At 49.1% G+C, this 14,504-nt stretch overlaps 1 protein-coding gene across 11 annotated transcripts in view; it reads right to left on the reverse strand.

Annotated features, from left to right (window-relative positions):
- Positions 1 to 14,504, reverse strand: part of GGTA1 (glycoprotein alpha-galactosyltransferase 1 (inactive)) — a 78,762-nt gene that overhangs the window by 27,671 nt on the left and 36,587 nt on the right. For 5 of the 11 annotated variants that reach the window (XM_024998281.2, XM_005212923.5, XM_005212924.5 and 2 more), the window contains 1 exon segment: positions 6,763 to 6,878. The exons of the other annotated variants lie outside the window; for them this stretch is intronic. Coding sequence is in view for 1 of the 5 variants with exons in the window: in XM_015473531.3 (XP_015329017.1) it covers positions 6,763 to 6,878 (116 nt within the window). In the remaining 4 variants the exon portion in view is untranslated. 11 annotated transcript variants of the gene reach the window in all.

Here is a 14,504-nt window from a genome sequence, read left to right on the forward strand (position 1 = left end):
GCTATTTATAATCTTTATCCCTCTTGGTGAGGCTGTTTAAATGTTTCTTTGTATAAATATTGATGTATTTTGTTATGTGCTGCTGCTGCTGCATTGGGACATTACATAATATATGATAAATACTCTGCATACAAAAAAAAAAAAAAAAAATTCTGAATTCCAACATATTTGGCCTAGGGATTCAGAAAAGGGACGCTGGACTTGTAATGGACCATATTAGATAGGTTTCCTCGTCTTTAAAATGGGGGAAAAATGGGGATGGTTGCAAGAGATGGCATCTGTAAAATGCTTAGCATTGTGCCTGGCACCCTGTAAATGCTCAAAAATTGCCAGTTCTTCTTACTGGTGTCCATCAAACGGGCTGTTGGGAGGATCCAATGAAGAAAGCAAAGAGCCTGGTACTCAGCAAAAGCTCAGAACATATTTGAGAGAAAAGAATCGGGTTTTGCTAGACAATAAAGTGCAAATCGACGCAAATTAGGGACGCTGAAGGTCTATCCATCTGTTCTGTGCTGCAGCCTGGTTAAGAGCTCTTTGGAAAGGCCAGGCAACTTTGATTTTCTTTGATCAAGCCCCAGCCATCTGAAGCTTTATCAACCCCACCTGCTGAGGATCAAACACAAATTTTCTCCCAGTGTAAGAAACATTAAACACACAACTCTCGTGGTAGAGAACACTGACACGTACATCAGGGACACCCCTCATCTCCTCTCCAAATGCAGGTGTTTGATTTTTTTTAATCTCAGAAATTAGCCCCAGAGACAACTCTTGAAGCCCATTTTTAATATTTTTCTTCTTTTTTTTATATTTTATTTTTTAGCTTTACAATATTGTATTGGTTTTGCCATAGATCAACATGAATCCGCCACAGGTATACACGTGTTCCCCATCCTGAACCCTCTAATGTTTTTCTTATTTTTTAAATTTTGGCTGCTCTGGGTCTTCCTTGTAGAGCGCAGGCTTAGTTGTCCAGCAGCTCGTGGGGCCTTAGGTCCTGGACCAGGGATCAACCACCAACCCCTGCATTAGAAGGGATTCTTAACCTGCAGATTCTTAACCACCAGACCACCAGGGAAGTCCCTTGGAGCCCATTTCTTTCTGGATCCTATAAATGACTTGAATCTGCTGACTTTTTGCTGTGGTCAGGTGTCACTCTTGTTAAAAGACTCACAGTTGGAAGCTGGCCAAATGAGTCAATCTCGAGTCCTTCAGCAAAGCACTGGCTACAGAAGGGTTGGCAGGGAGGCCAGTGGGTCTTTGAAAACATTTTCATTTTTCTCTCTGGATATGATGAGGCATTTGGCAGGCAATGTGGTCTAAAATCCCTTCACTGATGTGTTTGTCTCTCAGAATTTTCAAAACTGCATCTTTCTGAAGACTGGTAGTTGACTATCTTACCCACCAAGTAGGAAATGTGGGCTTGCTTCTAAATAGCCCATTTAAGGAGTAGAGCATAGAATTAGGCCCTGTGTGTGCTCAGAAGATCCAGGGGATCTTCTCAACCCAGGGCCTGAACCCGCGACCCCTGCACTGCACCCTTTCCTTGTTGCTCAGATGGTAAAGAGTCCACCTGCAATGCAGGAGACCAGGGTTCAATCCGTGGGTAGGGAAGATCCCCTGGAGGAGAGCATGGCAACCCACTCCAGTATTCTTGCCTGGAGAATCCCATGGACAGAAAAGCCTGGTGGGCTACAGTCAGTGGAGTAACATACAGTCGGACACGACTGAGCGACTAACACAAACCTCCCCTGCATTGTAGGCAGATTCTTTACCACTGAGCCACCCAGGAAGCCCCTCAATTAGGCCCTACAGGGTACAAACATCCTGTCTTATATGGGAGAGTGTGACTATCTGAGTCACCTGGCCCCACCCCTCAGAGGATCAGGTGAGCCCAGCCAGGCCCAGTTCCACCTGAGCCCTCCCAGCATCTCTCAGCCCTCTTGTCAACGGCGTTGGCAATTTCTCTCTGAATCCAACCTACCACCCACACGGGCCGCTCCTGGGCCACTCCCAGGACTCAGCCCTTACCATGGCTTCCAAATAAAACCACCCCCACTCCTGAAACATGTACAGATGGTGCTAACAACCCCAGTGCATTTCGCAAGGCTGGGTCACACTGTCATTTCTCCACCTTCCTTACCCCCTTCCCCTGCCTCCTTTTCTGCTTCTGTTTCCCTGGAGCGTCAGACTTTTCCATGAGGCCCATAAATTAATTCTTCCACACAGACGATACACACACCCACGGCTTGAGAGAATCTCATCATTTCACCCCATCTGGTATAAGCCCAGGTATTCCTTCCCAGCAAAACTCCTCTCTGAAGGGAAGTCTAGTGGCCCTTGTTTTCCCCATCTCACATCAGGGGGAGAGGTGAGCTTCTCAGCTGAATCACTGGGCACTCAGAAGCCCTGGAAAAGCCATTATCTGGGACAGAGCAGGGGGAAAGTAGCGCCTTCCCGCAGGCTATATCCTCCTCTCTGCCTGTGATTCATCGTCCCCTGTCCCTGGAACACATCCCGTCCTGCAACCTCGAGCCGCAGTCACTTCTGGACCACTGCATGGGGTCGAGAGACTCAAAACGATTCGCATCAGACAGTGACAAGTGTTGCAAAGGAAACAAAGCAGGTGAGGGTGCGGGTGGTGGGGCAGGAGAGAGGGCCAGGAACTGACTATTAGTCACCCTTCGGGAAACTTCCTATCATTCATCTTCCACATCCTCCATTGTAACATTTAGTTCCAGCGTTCCGGGCAGAAATGAGTCTGGCAGCTAAGGCTGTGCAGCCCTAGACGCACACCCCAGGCAAGTTCTCTGGCTCTGAGCCTCTGTTTACACAGACAAAATGGAGCTTCAAATACGCCCCCATTTAGGGTTCTTGAAAGGACAAAAGGAGACCGTGTTTACGCAGCACTTTGTCCTGGTGGGCAGTAAATGCTCCACAAACCGCAGTCGAAATGAGGACGCTGCTTTTTTTAGGGGAAAGATTCAGAAGCACGTGGCTCCATCGGAGACTGCAGGACCCAGAAGGGTCACAGGCGGGCCCTCCCCGCCTGCGGACTGATGTGATAGTCAGCTCCACTCCCCACTGCCCCCAGCTCAGGGTCCCGCGGACATCACGTTTGACCCCATGGCCCACGATGGGGAGGGGAAGAAGAGGAGGCTCAAATGGCACCCCCAGCGGCCACATGAAGTGGCTTTGTGAACTGAGTCATGGTTTCTCTGACCTCAGTCTCCCCGTCCTTGAAACAAGTCCTGTGAACTTAACTTTCCACCACAGTCTTTCTTGATTGACCCGGGACCTGGCAATAAATCAGCCAGAAGGCTGGAAATCTCATTGCCGAGAGGACAGGTTCACTCAGCCACACCAAGCTCATCTTTCTGCAATAGCCCCAGTTTCTTGGAAGTGATGATCATGAGAGAAGACTGCCAACCAAGTCATGTTGAGTCCACAGGTCAACTGACCTGGAAGCTTATGCAACCTCCATGTCAGGCCCCTTGGCAAACTGGGCCTGCTCTCCCTTTGGGGTGGGGACTGGTTAAGGCTCAAATGCTTCCCGGAGATGAGATGCAGCCCTGTCTGGGGGAATCATACCAGTCCTGGGGCTGCAGGTGGGGCCTGGGTCCTGACCCCACTCCCCACAGGTGGGCCTTGCTGAGCTCCCAGGAGCCCCTCACTGTGATTCAGAGAAGGAGCTGAACTAACTGCTGTTCTGCTCCCCACTTGGGGGTCTCAGGGGTCACCGTAATCCAGACTTCACAGCTACCTGGTGCCCATATTCCCCCAACACACCCCTACCACCCCATCCAGGATGGAAGAGCTGAGTTCCCTGGAGCTCTGGCTGGAGTCACCTGAGCAGGAAACTGCCAAGCGATTCACAGCCATGGCATCACCAATAACAAGCTGTGAAGCTGAAAGAAACTCTTCTAAACTCGAGGTAATAAAATGCAACCTTTGATTTAACCAAGCTAGAGGCAAAACTCCAGTACTCTTGCCTGGAAAATCCCATGGACGGAGGAGCCTGGTAGGCTGCAGTCCATGGGGTCTCTAAGAGTTGGCACGACTCAGCAGCTTCACTTTCACTCTTCACTTTCATGCATTGGAGAAGGAAATGGCAACCCACTCCAGGGTTCTTGCCTGGAGAATCCCAGGGATGGGGGAGCCTGGTGGGCTGCCGTCTATGGGGTTGCAGAGTCGGACACACTGAAGTGACTTAGCAGCAGCAGCAGCACAGGCAAAAACTGATTTGTCTTCTTTTTGTCTCAATTTAAAATGTTATTACAAAGTCAGCAAAGAGGCAGTCCAAGAGTTTGCAGCCAAAATATAACAGGTGCATCCGACAGCTGAGTAATACTAATCATTTTTATATTATCTTCACACTTTATTACAATGTTATTTTCTGGATTTTTTCCTATGGAGAGCATTTGTCTGTTTTTGTTATATGTTCGGATGTCTCCTCCTTTCCTAAATACGGTCAGTCTTCTGTACCCATGGGTTTCATCTGCAGATTCAACCAACCACAGATCAAAAACTTTAAAAAACAAAAAATTCCAGGAAAGCCTCAAAAAGCAAAACTCGAATTTGCTGCGTGCAGGTAACTATTTACATAGCATTTACCCTGTACTAGGTATTCTAAGTCGGAGAAGGCAATGGCACCCCACTCCAGTACTCGTGCCTGGAAAATCCCATGGACGGAGGAGCCTGGTGGGCTGCAGTCCATGGGGTCGCTAAGAGTTGGACATGGCTGAGTGACTTCACTTTCACTTTTCCTTTCATGCATTGGAGAAGGAAATGGCAACCCACTCCAGTGTTCTTGCCTGGAAAATCCCAGGGACAGTGGAGCCTGATGGGCTGCCGTCTATGGGGTCGCACAGAGTCGGACACAACTGAAGCGACTTAGCAGCAGCAGCAGCAGGTATTCTAAGTAATCTTGAGGTGATTAAAAGTAAATGGGAAGATGTATGTGGGTAGTATGTAAATACCATACCATTTTATGTAAGGGACTTGAGTGTCCCTGGATTTTGGTATCTGCGAGGGTCTCGGAACCAATCCCCAGTGGATACCAAGGGATGATGGCATTTACTTCCACTTTGCATTCTTTTTCCTAAAGGGAGCCTGGAAATGGAATAAACTTCTGGCCCTGCAACACTTGGATGCCCCTCAACTGAACCAGGCCACGGCCTGGGCTAAACGCTTTCCCAGCAGTCTCTCGGGTAAGCCTCATAATGACCCTGTGAAGGCACTCTAATATTATCCTCATTTTACAGACATGAAAATGGAGGCTCAGAAAGGTTAAGTGACTTGCCCAGTGTCACACAGCATAAAGCAGTGGGGCCAGGATTCAGGTCCAGAGATCTGGCCTCCAGTGCTCACCCTTGTATCTCTTGTGTCCTCAGCAGACATGCAGGCTCACCCGCAGGTTCATCAGCCAGCTCTGAGGCCCATCCTTTCGTTTTGCCTTTCCTGGTTGCATGAGTGGGTACGTGCTTGCTAAGTTGCTTCAGTGTCCGACTGTTTTGTGACCTTTGGACTGTAGCCCACCAGGCTCCTCTGTCCATGGGATTCTCCAGACAAGAATACTGGAGTGGGAAGCTGTGCCCTCCTCCATGGGATCTTCCTGACCCAGGAAGATGGCTCCTGCCTCTCTTACGTCTCCTGCATTGGCAGGTGGGTTCTTTACCACTAATACCACCTGGGAAGCCTGCCTTTCACGGTTATCACTAAGCAACTGGCCCAAAGCTAGCCAATCACAGGCTTCCTTGGACCAGCTGGTGCGCCTACTCGGTTCAGCGCCTCTGCCATTTCCAGGTGCCTCCTGTGTACCTGGCATTTGAGCCTTCCTTACTCTATCCTGTTCGTCCCTCATCCTGGGCAGCACAGCAGCTTTATAGCTGAGGAAACTGAGCTTTCACAAAGGCTGAGATCACTGGGCTTACCCTCAAGGTGGTGATGGGGGGATGCTGTGTTTGAAAAGCAGACCCTCTGCCCTCCTGGCCCAGCTCCTGGCAGGGAGGTGGTGCTGGGGGTGAGGAGAGAAAGTTCTGCTTTTACCCTGAAATCTCTCTAAACTGGTGGGCATTAGGGAGAGATGCTCCCTGTTAGAAGAAACATGGTATAATTTGTGGGGGGAAAAAGGTACATGGACGTGTTTCCAGTTATGTTTTTCATTATAAGGGTCAAAGTAAACACAGATAGAGGAAACTAAGAGACAAGCCTCAGACTAAATATACGACTAGCTGTTGCTCCAGTCACCACAGATGGAATAACCTGTTTTTGGAGGGATTCTCACAATGCCCTTTCTAGAATCCCCTTCAGGAAATCTGAAGCCTGGGTCCAGCCAGCTTTTCCTTGCTGCCTGATCCAGGAATCATTGCGCAAGAGTTTTCCCAGGAGAAATAAGGCGAGGTAAATGAAGGGTCAGTGCTACCCCAAGAGGGCTCTGCATGCACAAGCCCTCCTACCCCTGCATTGGCACTTTGAGTCCCAGAAAAACCCCAGGCTGCAGCCCCGCCCTGTGAGGTCCTGCCAGGGGCAGCAAACTCCAGCAGAGCTTCCAGGGACGGAGCCAGCACCCCGCCAGCACCCACTTCTAGATCCAGCACTGGGAGAAGAGGACTTTGTTGTCTTCCAGAACGACTGGAGGATTCCAGCAAGAAGCCAGGGGGAGAGTGGGCTTCCTCCCCCAGGAGTGTCCACACTGCAGCTGACTCACGATACCCCCAGGGACCCTGACCCAGCAGAGGTAGATCATTCCACTGTGTCACATACCTCATCGTCTGCTTCTCTCCTCCTAGAGTAAAAGGCAAAAGTACCAAGTTCTATTGAGCTCCGTTCTGCAGAAGGAGGCAGGGCTGGGAGGAAGCGAAGGTGCAGCCTTCTGACTCCTGTCAAAAGAATAAGCAGCTGTTTCAGGAAGAGGGGGTGGGCGGATCCCGCAGCCGTCAGGGGCTTTGTTCCTTGCTGGTCCTGGGAAGTGGGCTGTTTATCAGGCCTGTTGACTCAGAGTTGCATGCCAAAGGCAGAGACTGCCGGTGCCGAGGAAGGGCCCAGCCTCCCTCACCAAGCGAAACTACAGGTCCAAAGTCGGCCTGGCGTTGGAGGAAGGAAAGCCACCACCCTCAGGACAGACAGCAGCGTCACCCACTACTGGCGAAAACAAGAACCATTCTGAACCTGAACACCCCAAGTGACAACCACCAGGAACAGCTGGTGGAGAATTAAAAAAGAAAAAAAAACAAAAATGCAGAGGGGTGGCTGAAGGAGCGAGTCCTCAAGACTCCTGCTGAAAGGCTACCCAAACGTCCCTCCACATGGAGCCTCTCCCCCACATCCTGTAGGCTTTCCGTTTTGTTTGAACACTATTTTAATAGAAAGTACTGAGATCTCCCGCATCATGAGCTGAGCTTTAAGAACTTTAAAAAGGTCATTGAGGACGAGCCCTGCTCTTGGATTGAATAATGCTTAACCCTTCCCACACCCTCCTCCTGATCCCAAAATAGAATTATCCAGATGGAAGGGACCTCACAGCGGTCCCTTCAACAATTTTCAAATGTTCCATAGCTAAAGCTTTTTTTTTTTTTTAAGAAAAACAAAACAATAATCACATGCTGTCATTCTCAAAATCCTACTATGTAAAACAGAGGACACAGGGGGCTTTGGTTGATGCAGGGAAATGAAGCTTAAAACCCTCCTACCCATCCCTTCCAAGTGGCCCCAGATACCTCCTTGGGAGTACAGACTGGGCACCCAGACAGACTATGGAAAGGGAAACAAAACCAGACAGAGAGGGGCCAAGGACTACCCACCCCAGCCTCCAACGCAGGCCTGCCTCCTTCAGCCTCTTCCTCCTGTTTTCCAGAGGAAATTTCAAGAGGTGTGACAAGAGCTAGCCCACCAACAGTCTGCAGGGTCTGGAAGTCCTGCTTAACTGCTTGTTTAAATCCTTCCTGCTGGCATCTACTACAACCAAACCAACCACCTCTTACGAGCCTATCATTCCACCCCAGGTCTGTACTCCCAACGAAAGTGCACATCAGCTCACCCAGACACGTGGACTAGAACATTCATAGCGCATGGAAAACTGGAAACGACCCCACTGCCCACCATCAGACAGATCAGGTGTGACCAAGTGTAGGCATCCACGTACATCAGGGAGAAGGAACCGGCTACAGCCACTGACATCACCAGGATGAAGCTCCCACACACACGGCGCTGAGCGAAAGGAGCTCTGGACGGATTCCACGTATTTAACATTCAGAGGTGAAATCAACCCTTGGTGCTAGCAGTCAGAGTCGGGGTGGGCGAGACTAGGAAGGGGCCCCGAGGGAGTTCCCAGGGGGCTGGTCATGTCATCTCTTGAGCCGGGTAGTGGTGACACAGGTGTGTGTCCACTTTGTAAAATTCATCACAAACACGCCTTTTCTGTGTATATATGAAGAGCAAATATGAACAGAAAACTTCCTGCTGGAAACTGCCTTCGCTTGGGCGTTCTGGCTTCCCCTGACTTTGGCTCGCAGGACATAGGGTCCTGGGTAGACCTGCAGTTTCCTTCTCTGGGGTTCAACACCCCAATTCTGAGCACCACGGAGCATCTCTCTACAGGCTCAGAGAAAATTTGCGGTTGTAAATGATCCAGGCATCTGGACTGTGGTCAGCGGACAAAGGAAAGGGGAACAGCGTTTAGAAGCTAAGGAGCTAGGCCAAGACAGATTGGTCCTGCCGACAAGCAGCCCCCAATCACACAGGTCTCCCCCTTTACTGTTTACAAAACAGCCTCTCCCTTTATCTCGGTGGGTCCTCAGGCTCACCCACCCCGTGGTCAGGAAAGTGAGAGAGGCTCTGAGACCTCCATGACTTACTCGAGGTCACCAGCCGGTGGGTCTTTGCTGCCCTTCCTCCTGCCTCCAGGAGGACTCTCTCCAGGTTATGGAATCAGAGGCTCCAGGTGGGTTATCTGCAGCTCAACAGACCATGTAAAACTGGAAGGCAGAAGATTCATCTTCCAGGAGATCCAACAGGATCTTTGTTTTTCCCTAAAGCAACCTGAGGCTAAGGACTCTCAAAACAATGGAACGCATACCTGTGGTCATTCTTTAATTGGGAGGCAGGGAACTGGAGCAAGTAAGCCTCAGGCCATGTCGCTCCACTGATCAAAGGAGGCCAGAGGCTGTCCAGGTAAGTGAGTGAAAGTGAAGTCGCACAGTTGTGTCTGACTCTTCGAGACCCTATGGACTGTAGCCTACCAGGCTTCTCCGTCCATGGGATTTTCCAGGCAAGAGTACTGGAGTGGGTTGCCATTTCCTTCTCCAGGTAAGAGCCTGGAACCATTCCCAGCCAGGCTGACTAATCTCATCATTCAATAAATCACTAAGGCCCCTTTCAACAATGATAGTCCAGGGACGGTCAGATGACCGCCAGCATTGAGTGACTATCTCTTGGCCACACCCATAGTCAAAGGATCACAGGGCCTCAGAGTTGCAGCCAACATAAAAAGGTGCAGCCCAGGCGTGGGGTGCCCTAGCTTCACATCCCAGACCCCTTTCAGCTGGGAAACACAAAAGTCCAGATCCCCACCCTGCTTACCTCTGTGGGCATGAGGATTAAGTGTTCCCAGAAAAGCTTGCTACAGACACAAAGGTCGCAGGCTATTGCTGTTTGTTTAAACCTAAATGTGTTCCGGGCAGTTATAAAAGACATTCTTGGTGATGCTTGTGACTGATGGAACAAGCTGGTTGGTTTCCTCTTCTGTGTGTTGGAGATAATCACAGTCCCCACCTTTCAAGGTGGATGAGGAGCTTACAGCGTGGTGGTTCTGAATGTTGACTCTGGGTCCAAGCCGCCTGGGTTTGAGTCCCAGCTCTGCCCTGTATGCTGTGCAATCCTGGGCAATTTACTTAACTTCTGTGTTTCTACAGCTGTAAGAGGGGATAATAGCAGTTGGGTGGTAGGCGGCACGTATAAAGGTATAGACATGCATGTTACCCATTATTGCAAGAATTACGGAACTACTCCTTGGAAAGTGCTTGAGGTTCTCAACTGCCCATAGACTCTCAGATCAGATCAGATCAGATCAGTCGCTCAGTCGTGTCCGACTCTTTGCGACCCCATGAATTGCAGCACGCCAGGCCTCCCTGTCCATCACCAACTCCCGGAGTTCACTCAGACTCACGTCCATCGAGTCAGTGATGCCATCCAGCCATCTCACCCTCTGTCGTCCCCTTCTCCTCCTGCCCCCAATCCTTCCCAGCATCAGAGTCTTTTCCAATGAGTCAACTCTTCACATGAGGTGGCCAAAGTACTGAAGTTTCAGCTTTAGCATCATTCCTTCCAAAGAAATCCCAGGGCTGATCTCCTTCAGAATGGACTGGTTGGATCTCCTTGCAGTCCAAGGGACTCTCAAGAGTCTTCTCCAACAACACAGTTCAAAAGCATCAATTCTTTGGCACTCAGCCTTCTTCACAGTCCAATTCTCGAATCCATACATGACCACTGAAAAACCATAGCCTTGACTAGATGAACCTTTGTTGGCCAAGAATTGTCTCTGCTTTTGAATATGCTATCTAGGTTGGTCATAACTTTCCTTCCAAGGAGTAAGCGTCTTTTAATTTCATGGCTACAGTCACCATCTGCAGTGATTTTGGAGCCCAGAAAAATAAAGTCTGACACTGTTTCCACTGTTTGCCCATCTATTTCCCATGAAGTGATGGGACCAGATGCCATGATCTTCATTTTCTGAATGTTGAGCTTTAAGCCAACTTTTTCACTCTCCACTTTCACTTTCATCAAGAGGCTTTTGAGTTCCTCTTCACTTTCTGCCATAAGGGTGGTGTCATCTGCATATCTGAGGTTATTGATATTTCTCCCAGCAATCTTGATTCCAGCTTGTGCTTCTTCCAGTCCAGCGTTTCTCATGATGTACTCTGCGTATAAGTTAAATAAACAGGGTGACAATATACAGCCTTGACGTACTCCTTTTCCTATTTGGAATCAGTCTGTTGTTCCATGTTCAGTTCTAATTGTTGCTTCCTGACCTGCATACAAATTTCTCAAGAGGCAGATCAGGTGGTCTGGTATTCCCATCTCTTTCAGAATTTTCCACAGTTTATTGTGATCCACACAGTCAAAGGCTTTGGCATAGTCAATAAAGCAGAAATAGATGTTTTTCTGGAACTCTCTTGCTTTTTCCATGATCCAATGGATGTTGGCAATTTGATCTCTGGTTCCTCTGCCTTTCTAAAACCAGCTTGAACATCAGGAAGTTCATGGTTCACATATTCTCCAAGTCTGGCTTGGAGAATTTTGAGCATTACTTTACTAGTGTGTGAGATGAGTACAATTGTGCGGTACTTTGAGCATTCTTTGGCATTGCCTTTCTTTGGGATTGGAATGAAAACTGACATTTTCCAGTCCTGTGGCCACTGCTGAGTTTTCCAAATTTGATGGCATATTGAGTGCAGCACTTTCACAGCATCATCTTTCAGGATTTGGAATAGCTCAACTGGAATTCTATCACCTCCACTAGCTTTGTTCGTAGTGATGCTTTCTAAGGCCTACTTGACTTCACATTCCAGGATGTCTGGCTCTAGGTGAGTGATCACACCATCATGATTATCTGGGTCATGAAGATCTTTTTTGTACAGTTCTTCTGTGTATTCTTGCCATCTCTTCTTAATATCTTCTGCTTCTGTTAGGTCCATACCATTTCTGTCCTTTATCGAGCCCATCTTTGCATGAAATGTTCCTTTGGTATCTCTGATTTTCTTGAAGAGATCTCTAGTCTTTCCCATTCTGTTGTTTTCCTCTATTTCTTTGCATTAATCGCTGAAGAAGGCTTTCTTATCTCTTCTTGCCATTCTTTGGAACTCTGCATTCAGATGTTTATATCTTTCCTTTTCTCCTTTGCTTTTCGCTTCTCTTCTTTTCACAGCTATAGACTCTAATGTTCTTTCACAGCTATAGACTCTAATGTTCTTTTCGCACCATAGACTCTAATGTTCAATTAATCCAAGGTTGCTGCTCCCACAGCTTTACATCAGATAAAAATATTGGCCATGTAGCCTGGTGGGTGAGAGAAAGGTAGGGAAGGAGAGGTTCTGGCCCAAGGTCCCATTATCATTAAGTATTGCCATACACCTGTGAGCGTCAGTGCTGAAATGGTCCTGGCAAAAGCCCACACAATAAATGACTGCAATCAGGAGTGTTTGTGCCTGCAAGTCTACCTGAGAAGAGGTGGGAAAAATGAAATCATGACGACTCTTTCCAAGCAACACCTAGCCAACCTTCTTGAGATCTGCCATCCCACCTAACTCCAGGACAGATGCCACCGAACCCATGCTAGAGCCCTCCCTCTTCCTCTACAAGCTTCCATCATGAGCCTCAGCCTTATCCCTTTGCACCAGGAAGTCCCTCTGTGAAGCTAACCTCAGTTCTTCATGCTGTAGGTCAGACACTTTCTAGAGAAGGGAGATGCCGGCTTTGTTGACAGCTTGGAAGATGGGAGGAGCTCCCACCGAGGGGCAAGGTCCAGGTACTGAAGGCAGCCTGGGTTTGAGCTTCCAGCAAAGAGGAAATCCCCTCCCCCTCCACCCTCCCTCAGTTCTCACCACTTCCTCAGGCTGAGGACCCCAGACGGAGGTGAAAAAGCAACACCTGATCATTCTTATCACAATCTGGCAATGGGTGCGAGGGGGTGCCCTCCCCCTCCCCGCACCCCCCAGAGAAATTCTCAGCCCTCCCTGAGCAGAGAGTCTTGAAGCCAAGTAGGTCAGCACCATTCCTCAGAGCCCAACCGCTTCCTGAACAGGTGAAGACTTCAGCATCCCTCAAGGTCAAAAAGTCACGCCCCATTTAGAGCTCCCTGTAGAGCTCTACAAACACCCAGATAGCTTTCACACAACCCTAGAGGAAAGTAGGGTAAAGATCACAGTCCCAAGTTGTAAGGAAGGAAACTAAGGGTAAAATAAGAACCTCACAGAATTGTATGGTCTGAGTCATCAACCCTAAAATGGAAGACAAGCTTGGGGTTTCTCCATAATTTCATCGTACCTCAAATTCTTATATCCCCGGTGGTGGTGAAGCCAGACCAAGCTGGGGATGTTAATGGATCCCCATTAGAATGAGGCAGGGGCTGTGAACCTAATGCCACTGGAACCCAAGAACTACTGGGGTGCGGGGGTGGCTTGTCTTCCATCTTGGTCACTTCTGGGTTTTCCCAGTACCTGGATCAGTACCTGGTACCTATCACCCAGTACCTGGCACCTATTAGAGGCTCAAAAGATATTTGCTGAATGAATGCTGAGTGGAAGCCCGGGTGACAGAAGTGTGTGACTCTGACCAAGTATAATGCAATAGGAAGCAGTGGGGTCCGCAGAAAACTGGGGACCTTCTGCCTGAATCAGATCAAAATCAAATTTTCAAAAGAGAGAAAAAATAATGGGACTTCCCTGGTGGTCCAGGGGTTAGAACTCCACACTTCCACTGCAGGGGGCCTGGGTCCGACGCCTGGCTGGGGAACTAAGCTCCTGCAAGCTGCCGAGTGTGGCCGAAAATAAAAAATAAATAAAAAGAGAAAAAACAAACCCTGCATCTAAACAGAACTTCTGAGTCCGGAATGTGATATCCTGGCCATGAGGACTCCTTTTTTAAGGAAAATCATTTTGTACCAGAAGCTAAAAGTACTGTCTGATCCCTTGCTCTGCCATCACCAGACTGTGTGACATAGACATGTCCGGCTTCCTTCTCTGTGCCTCTGTTTTCTCATCTGTGGAGTGCAGTTCCTCCCAGTCCGACTCTGCCCTGCCTGGGCCTGAGTCTGGGGTACAGCTGTGAATTGGGCTCCTATAGAAATCTGACCGGGGCAATCCCAGAAGGCTTCATGGAGGAGGTGATGTGACTGGCCCTTTTCAGACGGACATCTCCTGCCTCCTAGGGACCTGGTGAGTCAATATGCACAGGCTCTTTCTTGTGCACTCCTCTCTTTCTTGTCACTAAAGAGAGGCTGGAAAACTAAGCTGCAGGGGGAGGCGGGCAGCCCAACCCTTCAGGATGTGTAAATCCTCTTCTACTCAAGCCCTGTCCCCCCAGGGTCCTGGGGTCATCTTACGAAAGACTAGCTCCGGCTTTTGGAGGAGGCGGGGGGTCGGGGGGAAGGTGGTTAGGATGCCACAGGATTGCCAGCCCACTCAGGAGCCCCACTGAACCCTCCCAAGGCGGGGGCCCAAACAAACCAGTGAAAGAAAAAACAGAGAAGAGGGAAAAGCAGAAGTGAGGGAAACAACTTTTGAGAGAGGAGACTTGGAATCTGGTAGGGCCCCAGAGAAGTCTCTCTCACCCTGGCTCACTGCAAGGCCAGGTGAGAACTAAAGCAGTTGTGAAGATAAGGAGGACGCGCAGGCCTGCCCCTACCCGGCCCCACCCTGGAAACATTTCTTTCCCAAAAGCCTGTGCAAGGGGGTGGTTTGCAGTGAAGAGAGTTTATTTAAAAACTGAGGTCAACACCAATAATACAAGCA

This window comes from Bos taurus, chromosome 11, assembly GCF_002263795.3.
Source record: "Bos taurus isolate L1 Dominette 01449 registration number 42190680 breed Hereford chromosome 11, ARS-UCD2.0, whole genome shotgun sequence".
Taxonomy (NCBI): domain Eukaryota; kingdom Metazoa; phylum Chordata; class Mammalia; order Artiodactyla; family Bovidae; genus Bos; species Bos taurus.